Source organism: Salvia splendens, chromosome 12 (assembly GCF_004379255.2).
Source record: "Salvia splendens isolate huo1 chromosome 12, SspV2, whole genome shotgun sequence".
Lineage (NCBI taxonomy): Eukaryota > Viridiplantae > Streptophyta > Magnoliopsida > Lamiales > Lamiaceae > Salvia > Salvia splendens.
Genome location: NC_056043.1, coordinates 3822025 through 3834178, shown reverse-complemented (window position 1 = coordinate 3834178; position 12154 = coordinate 3822025). Strand labels below are relative to the sequence as shown.

The following is a 12154-nucleotide window of genomic DNA, read 5'->3' as shown; positions in this document are numbered from 1 at the left end:
ATGCAAGTAAATGAATAAGAAATCGACCCTGGTCTTGAGGTAGTAGTTATTTACTAGCACTAATTTAAAAATTAGAACGTGTATAGTAATTTTATTGAATATTTAATTAAAAATCAAACAACATTAATATATGAGATTTTGAAGTTTCGATAGTTTATAGTAATTGGTTTGTGTTGTAGAAAATTCAAAATAGAGTACAGTTATCATTAATGACGCAGCTATTGATTTCGGTTTATTATTGAGGCCCATAAATGAGCCCAATTGGTCTGTTCTCAACTTTTATGGGCCGATTAAAATGTAAATTTCTCATATAATTAGAGAAATACTACTACGTGGAGCATATTGTTTCCCAAACTTCCATACCAAAAAAGAAGGCAATTGTCAAATGGAAACAATATAATTCTAACCCTAATTACCTTAATGGTACTTATTTTAATCAAATGGAGTAATATTATTTTGAACATTATAAAAATATAATTTTGCAAGCGGATGAAATAATTGAGAAAAAAAAATGAAATTCATAACTTAATTAGTTTATTTTCGAAAATTGGGATTGACAAAAATTTACCAAATTTTAGGATTTAAATAAATGAATATTATTCAAGACACATTTTATTGGTGTGGTGACTAATTACAGAAAGAAATTGTCGTGGGAAAAGAATTAATGGGGATGATTATGACACTGATTTTGTATATCACAAAACTCCAGAACTTAGGTATTTCCGACTATAAACTAATTATAGGTGACAATTCAATATTTAATATTTCAAGAAAAGCAACATCAGTGATTAGCAAAATCCTGGGATTGATGAAGTGCCATGTGACATATTTGTCTCATAGGTATTTGAATCAAAACAAAATATTTTAATATCAGACGATTGTCCTTTTCTTCTAAAACATAATGCAAAAATCTATTCCCATACCATAACATGCATGGAGCCGAAAGTGTACCCTACCATATTTTCTCAACAAGAAAATGAATACATTGATTGAATTGATTTAGTCAACAATTAATGACAGACAATAAAGTCGTATAAGTTATTTTTCAGATTGAGAAAAGATATTATAGTAAGAGTGATCAGCAATATAAGAGAAAAAAAATTGCATCTTTAATATGGAAAATGAAAAAAAAAACTACTGCTTGACTATTAGAGATCAATGTGAAATGATATCCTATTTCAGATTGAAGAAATTGGACGTAAATCACGTAATTGACGCCATAAACGGACGACAAATCATCAGGGGCATTTATTTTGGTTTAAGGCATAGTCACAAAATATTAGTGGACCTTAACGTAATTGATAACATCAGAATTAATGACTAGTCATCATTATTTTTATAGAATTATATAGTATAAAAAATGCTACTACTATATAATACTACAATTTACTAATAAGTAAGAAGAACCTTGAATATATAAATCAAAAAACTAATGGGATTTATTCATTTTAATTGAATTCCGTTTATTTACGTAATTGTATAGGCATAATTAAGAAATTTTTGTCATTTCCATAATTTCCAAAAATAATGGGATTTATTCATTTTAATTGAATTTTCAGTTTATTAACCAGCCTTCATGGTGATTAAGAAAGAAATAATGTTTTATTTACTTCAGATAAAAACACTTATCTCCAAAATTCAATTAAAATAAAAAATATTCACATCGCAATTTGTTTTTGGATATTTAATGGAAAAGGAAAAAGCTAAAGAAAAATAACAAAACAATAAAAAAAAATTAACACATAAAGAAAATGCATAATCAACATGAATTATTTTATTATGTAATTCCAATTTCAAAAGAAAAACACTATTTTTTTCAGATAAATGATTCCATTGTTATTGAATTGAAGATTTATACCTCGTGATTACTCGTTCTATAACGGAAAAAAGAAACAAGTTATAAGAGAATAACACAAAAGGCAAACAAAAAGTAGAAATTAAAAAAATAAATAGTACTTACTTAATTTTGAAAAAGTATGTAATACTGTAATAAATTATATAAGATATAATTTTATGTTAATTAATTATTCATAATCGAAGTCAAATGATTTTTTTTTTCTAATAATAGTGTTCAAAAATCGAAAATTATGTCTTAAGAATAAATTGTTCTTGATTATATCACTGAAAATAGAACCGATTCAAAAAACTAATCGGATCCGATTCTAAAATAGAGAGATAACACAAAAGGCAAAGAAAATAATAAAATTAAAAAATAATTAATTAAAAATTATTTGAAAAAGTATAAAGTACTATAATATAATAAATTACATAAGATCTAATTTTATGATAATTAAGTATTCATAATCGAAATCAAATGATTATTTTCCTAATAATAGTGTTCAAAAATCCAAAATTATGTCTTAAGAATCAATTAGTCTTGATTATATCACTAAAAATAGAACCGATTCAAAAAACTAATCGGATCCAGTTCTAAAACAAGAGATAATAATTTATGTAAATTGATATTTATTCTATAAATAAATAAATCCGATTGCTTTTTGTGTGGTGTGAACATTAAGGAGGGGCCCAGAAAAATATATAAACCGGCGAAGAGCGACACAAAATAAAAACGGGCGCGCGAAATAAATGCGGTTAGGTTTTTTTCATAACTGTCGCTGTTATCCAACGGTATGTCCGTGACATACGTCTACGACAAATCTCCAGTGATAATACTGGAAAAATCAAGAATTGCGATTGGCCCTCTTCTTTATTGAGAAAGATAATCTGCCCCACCACGTCATACCATCCACATACATTTCAGTCAGTCAGTAATCAGCGCTACTCTTGTCTACTAAATACTCATTAACCTTAAAAAGCAAACACTCACTCACTCTCTCTCTTCCTCTTTCTCTTTTTCCTTTGCCACCATTCGCGGGAAGGAACTCCAAATCCAAGAAATCAGCGGGCTTCTTCTTTCTTCCCCAGGTACTCGATGAAATGCCGGAATCATTTTTATTTTGTATTTTCATAGATTGAAATGGGAAAGTTTTCTTGTTCTTTCTTGGTGTAATGTGTTGTTCTTGGGGTGTTGTCTTGTGGGTTTTAGTAAATTTCCATTCTTGACTGACGATTTTAATGATTTCTTTGATTTTTTTGGGGTGTGGAGAAGTTCTTGAAACTATAGCATTTCTTGATTTGCTTTTGGTTTTTGTGAGAATGTACATTTTTGTTTTGATTCTGCTTAGTTTGTATTTTTGGTTAGTGATAAAATTTGATGATACAAGCAGTCAGATTTTCTCCCTTTTGGATCAGATTGTCTTAATCTTTGGATGCAAGCTCACTAACTACTGGGAAATTCTGGAAATGGGCTGTTTGTATTTGTGAAAGGGAAGGAAAATATGACTGGTAACTGAACATTGATGAGGTTTGTTGAGGCATTCATGGCCTATTTAAATTTGAAATATAACTTGGTTGATAAGTGAAAGTAGGTGAAGTAAATGCCTTTGCATTGGTCAGTTATCTTTGCCGTAAAAATTCAAAGGTTTGGTGTGCTCATCAATGATTCATCATCAACACTATTGCTGATTAAATTAAGAAATTACCACACTTTTGAGTTGTTGAAAATTTATTGTATATATCACTTATGAACTTTATTACTAATTTAGTCCTTGTTATATGTTAGATTGGCAAACAAAGCATAATCACAAAATGGACAAGAGGCAACTAGATTTCAATGCACCACTTATGTCTGCAAGGAGATATTCATCACCTTCGAAATCTTCCGAGCTAGCAAAACGGAAGGTGGTGGAGAGGCCACCGCCCTCCCGGCAGCAATCTCTTCAACCTCCGAAACCCAAATGGGAATGTGAGGAGGTGACGATGACAAAACCAGCTTCTGTTCCATTTCACTGGGAACATATCCCGGGAAGGCCTAAAGGAGAAGCCGAGAGCCACTCACATACCCCTGAGGAGTCAACCACACCGCGTCTTCCTCCAGCAAGGATATCAGATGCCACGAGGCGCAGCTCAGGCGAAATCCCAAAGCTTCCTCCTGGCCGGTTATCTGGTCATTCGAGATACTGTTCTGGTGAAAGAACCAACGATCAGAACGTTTACAGGTCCCATGCTGAAGCATTTTCTGTCACTGATCATGCCAGTCTATTGGAGAGATTGAATGATAGTTTGAACTGTAAAGACGAGTCGGATTCAGAGAGTGGAGATGAGGCGTATTCAGATGCACTCGACACACTCTCACTGACAGAGTCATGGTCCTTCAATTACAGTGTGAGTGGGATCAGTGGCTACATGAGTTCTGGTGTGAAGCCGTCTGGAACCTTTTCTGTAGACAAACAAACTCGAGATTTCATGATGGATAGGTTCCTGCCAGCAGCCAAGGCCGTTGTGGTGGAAACGCCTGAATACGCTGTGAAGAAGCCGGTGAAGAAAGCAGTTTCTAGGGAAATGAAGCCGTCACTCAAGCAATATAGTTCGGATGCATTACCGTATTACACCAAGTATATCAATAGCATGGAGAGTGAAGACGAGGATCAGGAGTCAGTTGCTCCTCCGAGTAAAAAGTCTGGGAAAGCTTGGGGGATCATCCCTCGATTTTGTGTCAAGAATTCGCTGTGCCTTCTGAATCCTCTCCCTGCATTGAAGTCGAAACCAAAGAGCCGGCCTCCCTCCCCTTCAACGCGTGAAGTGAAAAGATTCACTAGAAATGCACACAGTGGACCACTTGACAAGGTGATCAATCTCTCAAAACAATCCTATTTCATTTTCAAACTAAGTTTCACACTTATCAGATGAAACTATTCACATTGTGTTGATTGATGATGATCTCTTGAATTGCAGAATGCTTCCCAGGTGGTACAAAAGACGAAATTTCATTCCGGATTGCTGTCACGAGATCTTCCAAGAATCGACAAGTTTAGCAACCAGTATCTCAACTCCGGTGATGCACACAGATCAGCAGGAGTGTCTCCATTGGGGCACCAGCGAAGTGGCAACATTTCTCCATATCGCAACGAAACCCCAAAGTCTCCATTTCGCGAAGGAGCAGGGTTTCTTGGCGTCCCTAAAGAAGCCGAGATTTTCAATGCTAAACTTGCTTCATCGCGCAAGATGTTTAGGGCCCTGCAAGATGTGTCGAGGAATCAGATAAACGCAGCCCCTGCAGACTATCCTGTGGAGAAAACAGTGTACGTAGATTACGTGAAGAAGAAAGAACTTCCCAGCACGAATCCATCTGCCAAAAGAGCTCAAGTTCTTGATGCCTCCAAAGCCAACGGACTAAGTCCTAGATTCATACCTTCACCTAAGCCAGAATGGAGAAATGAAGCTCCTTGTGAAGCGGAATTCATGACGAAGGAAGAAGACGATAATGGAAGAAGAGAGACAGATCCTCCTCCGAGATCTCCTTTACCTCCACCACTCCCAAAATCTCCATCGGAATCTTGGCTTTGGCGCACTCTGCCTTCCATCCCACTAGGAAATCCATTTGCTAACTCGCGTCGAGGCAGCCCTCTTCACTCCAAGAAACTGCAGGGGCAGAAGGCCTCAGCCACTAACTCCAAATGGGAGACCATTGTAAAGACTTCCAACTCCCGTCACGATCACATCCGCTTCTCAGAGGTGTGAAACCTTCTAAAATTTGGCTTTGGCTGTTCCATTGTTTTTGTCTCACTCAGCATTTGCGTTCTTGCAGGAGCTCGTGCATCGTGCTTCTTACAGGCGGCCGATGAAGACGTAGGAAACCACGACGAGTGCTGATTTGCAAGATTTGGAAAGTGTCTTGGCTCGCAGATTTGCAAGACCTTCCAGATCATACTAATTTTATTGAGGAAATATATATATATATATATATATATATATATATATAGGGGAACACTATTCTCCTTTTCCACTCTAAGATCCTTTTCTCTTCTTAATAATAACCGTTAGATCCTTCCAATCAACGGACCACGTTAATCCTTATTAATTATGTCCGCGTTGCATTATAGCTCCATTCGTTGTGCATTATGGGGTTAATATAGTAAAATTGATAAATTGGAACTGCCATTTTTTTGGGAATTGCGAATGTCACGCGATTTGCAATCTTCCTCTCTTCAGTTTTCTCCTATTTGCTCCAGGAGACTCCTCGACTCCCCCCACTCCTTCCCCTCTCTAAACCCTAATTACATCCGCCACATTTCGCTTGCCACAGCCTCCGCCACCAATTTGCGTCGATTCCACTCCACGGCGGTTGCAGCTCCCACAAAATCGACCGGCGTTGACGTGTTTGCACGCCATATTCAACAAATCTCGCAGGTATGTAAAGGGAAAACATTCAACTGAGCGTATGCCTAGGCTTTAGGATATCGGAATTAACTAGGTAATCGTCTAGGGTTGTCTCCGATTATGAGTGCTCGGCATTGTGTTGGGTTTACAACGTCTCGATTCAGGTATCTTATTTCTTTCGGTTTATTCCAGATCAAATATGCCAAAAAGAGGTCGTCCACGCTCGCAAGCATCACAGGAAGCAGGTAAATTGCACTCGTTGGTTGTGCTTTTCAGTATTATTTTTGTTGTAAATTGCATGTTTCTTTGATGCTCACAATACAGTGTAAAAATGATTTTACTGGACCATTTTAGGTAATTGTTTTGAGGTCAATTGGTTCGAAATAATCTTGACTGTGTTTTCACCTTTTATGAATATGAATAGCCTTATTTAGATGTCTAGTTTCATTACTTGCTGTAAAACTAGCATTTTAGGGGTATTTTGATGTGCATTATGTCAGAATTCCGTGTGCATTTTTTTGGCCAGACAGTGCATTATGGGTAGGTTTGTATTCATTATTTGTTCATTTTGGGTAGGCCCGACGATACCTCCACAATGTTCATTATTTTCTTTATCTTCTGCATTATGGGTAGGTTTGTATGCATTATTTGTTCCTACTGCATCATGATGTACTCTTATTTAATATGTAGTGCATTATCTAAAAGAATAATAGCATACCTTTCAGTATATGGTGCATTTTAGAGGTGGGTGCAGTGTATTGTGTGTTATGCAATGTATTTTGAAGACTTATAGTTATATGCATTATTGAACTTAGCCTGTGCAGTATTTACCAAGATGTATGCATTATAGTATAAATATTAAGCATTATTGTATTAATATTAAGCATTATGTATGTGTTTGGAGATTAGTGCATTATTTAAGTGATTGGAGATTCATTGTGTGTGTTACATTGTGCATAATGTAGTCTAGTGTGCTCCAGAATACAGTACGTAAGAATTCAGTGTGCATTTTTTATGCCAGACAGTGCATTATGTATCATTATGTATGCATTATGTTGGTTTTAACACTGGTCATTGGTTGTATTGGTTTGTTGCCACAGATTTTTACAGAGGAATCTGATTGATGATTTGATATAAATTGACTAAACGTGCATCAACAGTGTTCATTATTTTCTTTATCTTCTACATTATGGGTGGGGGATTATTCATTATTTGTTCCTAGTGCATCAAGTTTGTGTGTTATACAATTTATTTTTAAGACATGTAGTTATATGCATTATTGGACTTAGCTTGTGCATTATATACCAAGATCTATGCATTATAGTATTAATATTCAGCATTGCTATTGGTATTAGCCATGGTTGTTAAGAAACATACTTAAGTCATTATTTTGTGTTAATGCACCGTGTTTGCTATGGGTAGGGTTTTATTCATTCATTATTCAGCTGGTGTGGTTTTACTAGCTATAAAGTGCATTATGTAGATTAAAATTGCATATGTTGAAGTATATGATGCATTGTATAGGTGTATGTAGTGTATCCCGTGTGTTATACACACTGGCTTCAAGAAAAAGTTTTGGGTGCATTATTGAACTTAAATTGTGCATTATGTACCATCATGTATGCATTATAGTTGGCATGTTAACCATTAGTAATGGTAATTGCTGTGGTTGTTAAGAAACATACTTAAGTCATTATTTGTTATGCCTTAAGCATAATATGTTGTTAAATATGCAGTACTCAGTCTATATAATCTGTTCATGATGTGTTGTTTGTGTCATTTCAGATAAGCTGCTTAGAGTAGACATAGAAGATGCGGTAGATGGCATAATTCCAGTTGCGCTTGCAACAAAACTCAGACAGAGATTAGCTGAGATAGCTCCTGGGACTTCTGGTTGTCAGGATGAGCCTAGACCAATTACAGGGCGAAAGCATGATCGACTATACTCCCGTCGAACTCCGTCCGAATTCATAGACTGCCTGAAACGGCAGAATCCCCGACAAAAAAGGGCCGTCACTGATATAGGATTTGGGGCGGTCCTTGATTTTGTATTGTCGACGAACCCCTACCGAGATTCTGAATTGTATACAGAGTTTAACTCCATGAAAGAAAGAAGCCGTCACGGAACTTGTACATGAGTCTAAGAGTGAATGCAATATTTGTACATTATTTAGCTATTTATATGCATTATTTATCATTTTTATGCATCTTTAGATTGTTGTTGTATATGAGTCTAAGAATGAATGCAATATTTGTATGTTCATTACTTGAGTGATTCTGTACATTATTTGGCTATTTGAATGCATTATTTATCTAGTTTATGCATCACGTGGTTGCAGTTGTACATACTAGATCCTAGCCCCTAGGCTTGTTAAACCCTTGGGGAAAACAAGAAACGTGCGTCAAACATCGAAACACAGCACAACTTAAATTAAACGGGCCAGGATAAATATTCATTCCATATTACAAATAATGCATTACAGAAACTAAACTACGCATTATACTATACTAAAATGTACATTATGTATATCTGTTTTAAAAAATACCTACGCGCTATGCATGTGCAACCCGAGATGAATTACTGCAGCTCGTGTACTTGGACAACGTTTTTTAGACTTAGAACATACTACACCCTAGCCCCTAGGCTTGTTAAACCCTTAGGGAAAATAAGAAACGTGCGTAAAACATCGAAACACAACACAACCTAAATTAAACGGGTAAGGATAAATGTTCATTACATACCACAAATAATGCATTACAGAAACTAAACTACGCATTATACTACACAATATGTACATTATGTATATCTGTTTTAAAATATACCTACGCATTATGCATGTGCAACCCCAGACGAATTACTCCATCTCGTGTATTTGGACAACGTTTTTAGACTTATAACATACTACACCCTAACCCCTAGGCTTGTCAAACCCATAGGGCAAACAAGAAACGTTCGGCAATCAACGACACACGGCACAACTTAAATTAAACGGGTCAGGATAAATGTTCATTACATATCAGAAATAATGCATTATAGAATCTAAACTATGCATTATACTATATTAAATATACATTATGTGCAACCCAGACGAATTACTGCAGCTCGTGTATTTGGAAAACATTTTTAGACATAGAACATACTAAACCCTAGCCCCTAGACTTGTTAAACCCTTAGGGAAAACAAGAAACGTGCGCCAAACATCGAAATACGACACAACTTAAATTAAACGCGTCATTATAAATGTTCATTACATATCACAAATAATGCATTATAGAAACTAAACTACGCATTATACTATACAATATGTACATTATGTGTACATTATGTGGATCGACGACCGAGTTCACGTTCACCGGTACTTCAAATTCCCCGAGTTGAACCATTCAACTCACTAGCGCAACCTCTTCTACATCCGCGTTTTGCTCTACCTCACCTCTCTCGAGGACTCCGATTACACCAACCTCTCCGCCGGCAATCAGGCGATCTACGATGATTTCCTCAGCGCGAGAGTCTTGTGGTTGAATCGCTGCAACCCCAGACGAATTTCCTGCTAAACAACGTTTGGGATCGGCGACTGATATGAAAATAATTTACAACCTCTGATTTCCAATTGTATGCCGTCACGTTTGTAAGATTGCGGACTAATTCACTAACTACATGAATATTTTATGAGGATTCTCTGATCCCACCATTTTTGTTTGACTAATTAATCCAACTTCCGGCTTCGGCATATTCGGATCAATTGTGAGTGGGGTGCGCTATCTGAATCGGATGTGGTGAAGTAATTGAGCAATCTGTGAAAAGAAAAAAAACGTGCAGATCTTCAAGGGAGGAAATTAAGGAAGTTTCCATAACCACCAAAATAGTATTTACCAATTATGTCCTTTTCAGATTTTAATTGAATTAAATTTAATGGTTAAAGCCTATAATTTAGGCCATTGGATGGAGGAAATCAACGGCTGAGATCAAGAAGGAAAAAGGAGGAAATATGAGAAAAGGAAATGAATACATCCCTATATATATATATATATAGGGATATGATCAAAATAAGTATGTGTTTAAATCCAGAAATGCAGACCAAATCTTGGCCCTAGGATTAGATGATCTAATGGTCAATAATTAACCAAAAACACGGAAGGTCATAATTAAACAATTTTAGGTCATATTATAATATTTGGGTTTAATGTCATGCTAAGATCGTTTTAGGTCATGCTTTGTTAGCATGACCTAAAAATTACCTAATTATGACCTAAAAGTGACCTAATTATGATATTGTTCTGCGTTTCTGTATTTAAATCTAGTTTTGCATAGATCAAAACCCTATATATATATATATATATATATATAAGTCAAGTTGATGAGATATGAAGGGCAATTATTATAGTTATTTTTGTACCCCTCTTTTTTTATATGGTGGTGGGATTAAGATGAAGAGTGGTATTGGTTTCTCCTTATCATCACAGAAAGTCCATAATATTTGCTCAGCTTCTGTGTTTTATATTTTTGTCATTTCCAAATGATCGATCTTCTGCTTTAAAATTATATTTTGTTTAACAATAATATGTGTAATGTATAGATAAGGGATGTGATCAAATCAATAAGTGAAATTCTGTAAAAAAATCAAAGCAAATCTTAGTCATTGGATCTTGTGATCTAACTGTTAGATTAATGCCATGTGTCATCTAAAAATATAGATTGTGTAGTCTAATAATGTAACACGTTTTAGTCTAATAATGTAAATTGTGTGGTCTGATAATGTAGCTCGCCTAATAATGTAACACATTTTAGTCTAATAATGTAGCTCAGATATTATTATCACAACCATCCAATGGTTGAGATTTGCTTTGATATTTGACAGAATTTCACTTATTAACCATAGTGTACCCCGTATAGATAAATTTCATTGTAGTTTTCACTAATTTTTAATGTTACTACTACTATAAAGAGGTTAGAGTTTTGGGGTTTTCATACCGCGATGCTCTTCTATAGCCCAAATTTTACTTACTACAAGCCCTTTTAAAAGCTAATACTACTAATAATAAATATTTATAAATTTGAAGTTTGGTTATGATAAAGTACTCTTAATTAGGTGATTTTGAGTTAGTGTGAAATAGTAAATTTATAATTGTTTTTAATATGGAGCTTACAAAAATAAAATAGAGGTTATGAATAGAATTGTCTCGCAGTAAATACATAGATGTAAATTGGCATTAAATCATTTTTGTTGATTTCTGATTACTCTCATAATTTGTCCCGGAAACTAAATTTTCGGTGAAATGGGTGGTGGCGTGGATGCTGAATTTTCTTGCGTAGACAAAAAAAGTTGATTATTCAAATTGTTATTGTCTACACAGACTTGAAACGATATCGTTTTTACAATTTTAAAATTCCCCCCCTTAATTTTCATCATCAACATCTTCATTTTAGGCTTTTGCTATAACTGGGCTTGGGCCCGAGATGATGGGCTTCTATCATTTATTAGGCCTACAATATTTGGCCCATAACATCTATATTATTATAGGAGTAGCAATTTAATACTACTGCATAGCGACTATATCACGACTAACGAATTAGGGCAGGAAAAATAGGCTGTTAAACATAATTTCTCATTTATTTACGATGATGGGGTCCCCTACTTGTTCTACTTAATCATCACTAATTATTCTAATTTAAGTGTTAGGAGTTAGTACGAATAAAATAATCATATTTACCGCTCCTTTGAAGTCAAAGTGTGGGGGTCCAATCCACGCACAAATTAAATACTAAATTAATATGGCCATTCACGTTAATTTCATGTAAATAAATAATACTATAAAATAAAATACATCAATCATTTTAACTTCTGAATATGGCTTAATTAATGGGTGTTTTATTATCTTACGAAATTTCAGATTTCCTCATCGAAAATTGCATAAGAATCGATGTCGTGTAAAA

General features: G+C 35.0%; 1 protein-coding gene across 2 annotated transcripts; it reads left to right on the top strand.

Moving 5' to 3' along the window:
- The first annotated feature begins 2699 nt into the window (after positions 1-2699).
- On the top strand, positions 2700-8535 carry LOC121756903. Of its 2 annotated transcripts, XM_042152328.1 has the most exons (7): positions 2700-2925; positions 3253-3364; positions 3623-4686; positions 4795-5574; positions 5648-6249; positions 6412-6464; positions 8005-8535. In XM_042152328.1, exons 3-5 carry the CDS (start codon positions 3649-3651, stop codon positions 5690-5692), a joined length of 1863 nt encoding a protein of 620 aa, XP_042008262.1. In that variant the 5' UTR covers positions 2700-2925; positions 3253-3364; positions 3623-3648; the 3' UTR covers positions 5693-6249; positions 6412-6464; positions 8005-8535. The 2 variants fall into 2 exon arrangements, with proteins under 2 accessions (XP_042008262.1, XP_042008261.1); XM_042152327.1 differs by lacking the exon at positions 3253-3364.
- Positions 8536-12154: the final 3619 nt, after the last annotated feature.

Excerpts from the sequence above, each read along its gene's own strand:
- LOC121756903 (XM_042152327.1), top strand. The coding sequence starts at position 3,649 with ATGGACAAGAGGCAACTAGATTTCAATGCACCACTTATGTCTGCAAGG. Across the intron at positions 4,687-4,794 it reads ACAGTGGACCACTTGACAAG|AATGCTTCCCAGGTGGTACA; the intron begins GTGATCAATCTC and ends CTTGAATTGCAG. Across the intron at positions 5,575-5,647 it reads ATCACATCCGCTTCTCAGAG|GAGCTCGTGCATCGTGCTTC; the intron begins GTGTGAAACCTT and ends GCGTTCTTGCAG.